Source organism: Centroberyx gerrardi, chromosome 20 (genome assembly GCF_048128805.1).
Source record: "Centroberyx gerrardi isolate f3 chromosome 20, fCenGer3.hap1.cur.20231027, whole genome shotgun sequence".
NCBI classification, from domain to species: domain Eukaryota; kingdom Metazoa; phylum Chordata; class Actinopteri; order Beryciformes; family Berycidae; genus Centroberyx; species Centroberyx gerrardi.
In genome coordinates this window covers 20,827,320-20,834,675 of record NC_136016.1, presented here as the reverse complement: position 1 = coordinate 20,834,675, position 7,356 = coordinate 20,827,320, and the positions used below count along the sequence as shown (strand labels likewise).

General features: G+C 45.0%; 1 protein-coding gene across 1 annotated transcript in view; it reads left to right on the top strand.

Annotated features, from left to right (window-relative positions):
* Positions 1-5,729, top strand: part of gucy2cb (guanylate cyclase 2Cb) — a 22,887-nt gene extending 17,158 nt beyond the window's left edge. Inside the window, exons 22-28 of the mRNA XM_078290749.1 lie at positions 802-960; positions 1,890-2,082; positions 2,876-3,050; positions 3,921-4,019; positions 4,293-4,387; positions 4,507-4,583; positions 5,507-5,729. Coding sequence (XP_078146875.1) covers positions 802-960; positions 1,890-2,082; positions 2,876-3,050; positions 3,921-4,019; positions 4,293-4,387; positions 4,507-4,583; positions 5,507-5,729 — 1,021 coding nt within the window. The remainder of the gene's footprint in view (positions 1-801; positions 961-1,889; positions 2,083-2,875; positions 3,051-3,920; positions 4,020-4,292; positions 4,388-4,506; positions 4,584-5,506) is intronic.
* The last annotated feature ends 1,627 nt before the right edge of the window (positions 5,730-7,356 follow it).

The following is a 7,356-nucleotide window of genomic DNA, read 5'->3' as shown; positions in this document are numbered from 1 at the left end:
CCTCCTCTCCTCCCCTCTCTTCCTCCCCTCTCCTCTCCTCTCTCTCCCCTCCTCCCCTCTCCTCCTCTCCTTTCTCTCTCTCTCCCCTCCTCCCCTCTCCTCCTCCCCTCTCCTCTCTCTTTCTCTCTCTCTCCCCTCCTCTCCTCCCCTCCCCTCCTCTCCTCCTCTCCTCTCTTCTCTCTCTTTCTCTCTCCCCTCCTCTCCTCCCCTCTCCTCTCTCTCTTTCTCTCTCTCCCCTCCTCTCCCCTCCCCTCCTCTCCTCCTCTCCTCTCTCTTTCTCTCTATCTCCCCTCCTCTCCTCTCTCTCTCCCCCCTCCTCTCTTCCCCTCTCCTCCTCTCTCTCTCTCCTCTCTCTCTCTCTCCCCCCCCTCCCCCCTCCTCTCTCTCCCTCCTCCTCTCTCTCTCTCTCCTCTCCTCTCCTCTCTCTTTCTCTCTCCTCTCCTCCCCTCTCCTCTCTCTTTCTCTCTCTCTCTCTCTCTTCCTCTCTCTCCCCTCCTCCCCTCTCCCCTCTCTCTCTCTCTCTCCTCCCCTCTTCTCCTCTCCTCTCTCTCCCCCCTCCTCTCTCTCTCTCTCCTCTCCTCTCCTCTCTCTCTCTCCTCCCATCTCCTCCTCTCTCCTCCCCTCTCCTCCTCTCTCTCTCCCCCCCTCCCCCCTCCTCTCTCTCCCCCCTCCTCTCTCTCTCTCTCTCCTCTCTCTCTCCTCCTCCCCTCCTCTCCTCCCCTCTCCTCCTCTCCTCTCTCTCTCCCCTCCTCTCCCCCCCCCCCCTCCTCTCTTCCCCCCTCCTCCCTCTCTCCTCCTCAGTAATGTTCATAACCAGGTGAATGAGAGCTACATGGATAACCTGATCAGACGGCTGCAGATGTATTCCAGGAACCTGGAGCATCTGGTGGAGGAGAGAACGGTTCTGTACAAAGCCGAGCGAGACCGAGCCGACTGCCTCAACTTCATGCTGCTGCCCGGGTCAGTTCACGATACACCTGGGAGGGAGAGCGGCTGATTGGTCAACTTACCTGTTCAGTGATGAGAACATAGACACCAAAATCATCCATGTGTCCCTAGTAGATCGTTAACACTTTACCATACACCATGTTGAGTGATAGTAGGCGTTAAGGTTATCCAAAGTAGAGAAAAAGTTGTTATTGTTTTTTATTTTATGGCTGGTGATGCAAGTTTTCTAAACAAAATACAATTTACTAAATATGGCTGATGTGACCAGGGTTTTTTTTTGGAACTATTTTAGTTATTCAGATATTCATCCGCTGCGTAGGCATTTTTAGCCGTATGCAGTCTCCCATTGCCCTCCACCTTCACTTCCTACATAAACAGGGAAAGTAGTTGCTGCTAGTTTGAAACATTTTATTTTTGGATTATATTTTGTTAGGTTTTACCAGTCTCCTGCAAAAAAAAAATAAAAATGCCAGACTTTGCAACATCTCATTTAAGATTGCTTATAGTTTAGCTTTAGAGCTGCCACAAGTTCTCATTTTCTAAGATAATGCTAGTCGCCTACTATCACTCAACACAGTGTGAGTGCACCAGAGTGAATGATCTACTGGGGACACATGGATGATTTTGGTGTCTATGTTCTCATCACTTAAAGGGTAAGTTGACCCACGGGCCAAATTCCCCAAAAACTTGGTGTACTGCTTGTTACAGTCTAACAAAAACTGTGAAACTGTACATTAGAGTTTGTCAAAAGCACAATCTCATGCTTCCCTCCGGATCACGTGATGCCACAGCTCCCGTCTAAAGCCACTTGTCTCCTTTTTGCTTCTCTCCAAGTCAACATTTTAGTTTAATTCATGCAGCGGTGCAAAAATGCATGAGGCTCAGAAGGCGCAGGAGACTCACCTTGTTTTTGTCCGTCTCTGCTGTGTTTCTCTCTGTAGCCCAGTGGTGAAAAGCCTGAAGGAGACGGGAGCGGTGGAGCCTGAGCTGTACGAGGAAGTGACGGTGTATTTCAGTGACATAGTGGGCTTCACCACGCTGTGCCAGTACAGCACGCCCATGGAGGTTGTGGACATGCTGAACGACATCTACAAGGGCTTCGACAGCGTCCTGGACCACCATGACGTTTACAAGGTAGACCGACCTGGATCTGTACCTCTACCTTTATTTATCAATTTAAAATCAACCGTAAACAGACCGAAGCACACATTGCTTGCTTTTTTGAGAGTAGGGCTGATTGTATTAGTTTAAATATAACAGACAGCGTTGATTTTTATTACCTTGGACTGTTGACATTGGTGGATTCGCTGCCGTGTTTACAGCCTGTAGACGGACTTCTGCAATTTGAGACACATAATGGACACTAGGAGGCTGACATGAATGTTGTTTCCCAGTCGGCAGCTTGTATCTACACTAAATCCAGTATCTATATGTCATGTGAGATTGAATAACCCTTCTTTCAGTACTGCTTCATGTGATGATCTCTATTGTTATTGATCTGAGCGGGAACAGATAGATAGATAGATAGATAGATAGATAGATAGATAGATAGATAATCCTGGTTATGAATACTTATGCTTTTCCCTGAATCTGCATGCCTGGTGCTGGTAGATCACCTCGGCCCACTAAGGGAAAGAGCAGATCTTATGCAGATCTTAAACGTTGCCCCCCCTTCTCCAAATGAATCCCTACCTGTGATTGGTCCGGGTGGGAATCAAACCCAAAACCTTGGCAGTGCTCATAGCCTTTTCCCTATTATGAAGAATCCCACTTTAATAACTCCTGAAGGAATCCCACTTTAAAAACATAGGTCTTTTTGTACAGTCTATGGTCCACACCACCCAAAAAACACAGCACATCAGACTGTTCCTTACCAGTCCCCCCTCCCTCCTCCCTCCTCCCCCCTCCCTCCTCCCTCTGTCCCCAGGTGGAGACGATAGGCGATGCGTACATGGTGGCGTCCGGGCTGCCCAGCAGGAACGGGAACAGACACGCGGTGGATATCTGCCGCATGGCGCTGGACATCCTGGCCTTCTTGGGCACCTTCCAGCTCCGACACCTGCCGGGCATCCCTGTCTGGATCCGCATCGGGGTTCACTCAGGTCAGCTAACAAGGAAACATGTTGTCCCCCGAGGATGAGTTGTATCAATCAATCAAAATACTTTATTGATCCCTCAAGGGGCTTTTCAAGGCAAGCAAGTCCATAAACAACAAGAGACCAGACACAATGTAATAACTTATAATAATAATAACTTTATTTATATAGCACTTTTCAAAACACAGTTACAAAGTGCTTTACAATAAAAACAGACACATTTAAAATGCAAAGAGAATAAAACAAACTAAAAGCCATAAAACTAATCACATTATGTACCATCATTCATACACATTCAGAAAAAGAAAGACAAGATATAAAAGATATAAAATTAAACATTAAACAAACATTGTGGCGCCCCCCTCAGGCCAATCAGTGCAATTTTGAAAATGCCAAAATGGAGCAATAAGATGCATCGTTCCCCAAAGTTTTGTGGAAATCTGATCAGCAGCATTCGAGATATCGTGTGTAACGTAAAGACAAGTAATTCCCACTAGTCCCTGCCTGATTTCATTGTGGAAGACAGTTACTTCTCATCACTTCTTGACTTCTGTTGTCTGTAATTCTGTTGAGCCGTGACTGTGATACTTTAGATGTGAAGTGGATTAACACACTCTTAAGTGTATTCATTCTTCAATCTCGGCCTTCCTCTGGACAGGATCTTCTTCTTCTTCTTCTTCTTCTTCTAAAATCTTTGCCTGATCGATTCGTCCTCGCCCGTAACCATTTCTCTCCACCCTGTCACCTCTCATCAGTCCTCTCAGTCCCTTCTATCTTGTGAGCTGTTTTGATGGATGATGAACTGACTGAGTGTGTGTGTGTGTGTGTGTGTGTGTGTGTGTGTGTGTGTGTGTGTGTGTGTGTGTGTGTGTGCAGGTCCCTGTGCAGCGGGGGTGGTGGGGATAAAGATGCCCAGATATTGTTTATTTGGAGACACAGTCAACACAGCGTCTCGTATGGAGTCTGCAGGACACCGTAAGCATATTAATAAACATCTGCATATTACAAAAAGAAATGTAATTAATATAAAACAGGTGGAAAGTGATGGAAACTGTTTCATTATGTTACATTAACACTGTACTGCAGATTTCTCCAATGCAATTACAGAATTTACTCAACCTATTAAAGAAATTGACTGAAAAATTGACTAAAGCCAAGAGAATCAGGACTTACGGACTTCAGGTTAAAAAATAAACTAATCATGCATGTTTTTTTTTTATTTTTTTTATATCCCATAATATCCTGCAGCCCTGCGGATCCATGTCAGTCAGCCAACCATAAATATCCTGCAGAGGACAGACTGCAAGTTTGAGTATGAGATGAAAGGAGAAACCTATCTGAAGGTAATTAACACATTTGAAATGAATGCAGAAAGTGTGAATACTGCGCAAAGCACTGATGTCAGTAATAATGTGTGTGTGTGTGTGTGTGTGTGTGTGTGTGTGTGTGTGTGTTATCCCAGGGTAAAGGCACAGAGACGACCTACTGGTTGACAGGTGAAAAAGGCGAAGACTATGATCTCCCAACTCCACCGACAACGTAAGATAAACCTTCATTTGCTGAAATACTGCGGCTCTCTTTTTTTTTTTTATTATAGATTTATTTTTTAGGCATTTTATGCTTTATTTGACAGAGATAGTGTGAGAGAGACAGGAAGGTATGGGAGAGAGAGGGGAGGACATGCAGCAAATGACCGTGGGCTGGATTCGAACCCGGGTCTCTCAGCTCTCCCTCATCTGGTCTCCTAACCCAATATTTCTGTGTATCGACACTGGAACAGATCTGACGTTTTCCTGATCAGGCTAAAAATCAGATTCCTGGTGTGTTTTTTCCTGGTTTTCTGCTCAGTGTAAATGCAGCCTGTGATCTCCCACAGTTCACAGTTAAAGGAAAGATCCACTGTCGGATACTCGTAAACTCTTATCATCAGTCTGTGATGTTCAACGCAGCTCAGATTGTTTAGTCTCTATAAATCAAATATATTAGAGGATATTGGGTTACTGAAATACTTAAAACGCAGCATCTTTTGACAACAACCTGCCCACTTTTGAATGGTGCAGCATTATGAAAAATTGAAACACAGCAGCTATATCAAAAGTGCAAGTTGCCAAATGAACTTACATTTATAAGATATGCACAGCTTCTATCAGCCATTGTTTTGCGGTACATTCAGTCCCGGATTCAGCGACTGGAGAAGAGCGGTGCATTGTGGGATACACTTCATGCCGGAAGCATTTTCTACCCTTTGTAGAGGGGAGGAAACACAAGGGAACGAGGGAGAATAAATGCTCCCTTGTTTGGAGCCAAGTTGGAACCGAATTCCACTTTGTTTAGTAGTTTTTACATCCTGGCATTTTGGGGATTCCCCCCTCGATTGAAGAAGAAAGCAGTTTATGTGGAACCGAACGCGTCCCTGTTGCAGTTTAGTTCCTCTGTTCCTCACCTCGCTCCTCTTGTTGCAGAGAGAACTTCCAGCGGCTGCAGCAGGACCTGGCCCAGATGATCCTGCAGTGTCTGGAGCGCCGCGCTCTGGGCTCCATCAGGAAGAGGAAGACGCTGTCCGTCAGGCAGAGGAAGACGGACGCCAAGGACCAGGAGGAGGGGGAGGGGGAGGAGGGGGAGAGCGACCAGCCCGAGTACCTCCACCTGGTCACGGTCGACAACACCCTCAGTACTTTCCTCTAAGGACGGACCATCGCACTTCCATGTACACACTTCTGTACCGGTGAAGGAGGAAAGAGGAAGGAAGCCGAGGGAGCGCCGACTTGAAGTGATACTGCAGTGAACATTTTAGTGGTAGAAGCTCTCAGACGTGACGGTAATGTACGCTTCAGTGCCTTTGTTCAGGAGATAAAAGTCACAGATAAAAGGAAAAGGAAAAGATGGACAGGGATTTAAAAGACGCTTTTGTTTTTTTTCTGAACTTCAGGGCATCTTTTGATATGCAGCTGCCATTCATTTCTCATGGAAACAACACTTTACAGCGGCCTTCCTCCAGTGTATTAACCTATGGAGAAGTATTGTAAGTGCACAATATTACTGTGTAAGTACTTGATGAAAATCTCCCTAATACATAATGTACTTACAGCGGTGTAACAACACTGTTAATGAAGCCATTTGAATGCTGTGTTACACCTTTGTAAGTACATTATTAGGGAGATTTTCATCAAGTACCTACACAGTAATATTGTGTACTTACAATACTTTTCCACAGGTCAATACACTGGAATGAGGCCGTTATAAAGTGTTACTGAAATTGCTGTTCACTGCCTTTTTCCTGCTTTTTTTGCTCCTTATACCAATCCTATTTTATCTTCGCAGTGCGTTGAATCGCATGCAGCTGATGGTAAAAATCCTGTATGTGTTGCACTTATTTTAAGGAGTTGGGCGAGTGCATCTCTGTTGATAAGGGGAATGTCTTTGAAGCTAAGTGTAAAAAAAACATTATGTAGCTGTAGTTTGTAGTGGGGAAATGTTGCAGAAATGACAAGACCAAACACTCTCTAATGCAAATCTAATGCCAGTAAAAGTGCAAATTAGTGAGTTTGGTAATAGTTAAGATGTGGCTATAATACACAGATATGATCACATTTCAGTGTCTCCATTAAATAATGAAGTGTTACAGAAAGTGGGCAGCAGGCCATGATTCGCTGGTTTTCACTGGCGCTCGGCCATGTTGGGGCGAGCCAGCGGAGCCGGGACCGACCGGTGTGTTAAACCCTCGCCGCTGCTGACTGACTGCAGGCTCTCTCTGGATTTGCATTCCCAAAATACCTTTGAAGTGGGAACTGAGGTCACATTTTATTTGGATCCGTCCAGTGTTGATACTCAACTTCCTATCAAGTGACTGTACTGTGTCACTAAAAGTCTACTGAGATTCAAGTGAGACTCATAATTGTGTGAAAAGTAGTGGTAGTATAGATATTCAGCGTCTGGGCTAGGGTTAGACTAAGGTCAGGATTAGGATTACATAGTCTGTAGAGATACAGCAAATAGGCAAGTGACACTTTGTTGAACATCTGCTTTTTTGTCACCTGATAGTTGAGTATTAACACTGGCTAAATAAAGTGTTACCGTGACTAAAATTGGCTTCAGGATGTGATTTAAAGAGCAATCAACAGAAGCTGCATCTGTTTCTTAATATATATCAGAGTTGATGACACTAGATGATGCTTTGATAACTCTATTTTAGTAGGAAAGAGAGGGAGAACAACACCTCTGTCTCAGTATTGTTGGACTTAAGTTCTGGACTCAGACTCAAGTCCCAATTTTGACGACTAGTGACTCGACTCGGACTCGAATATTGAGGACT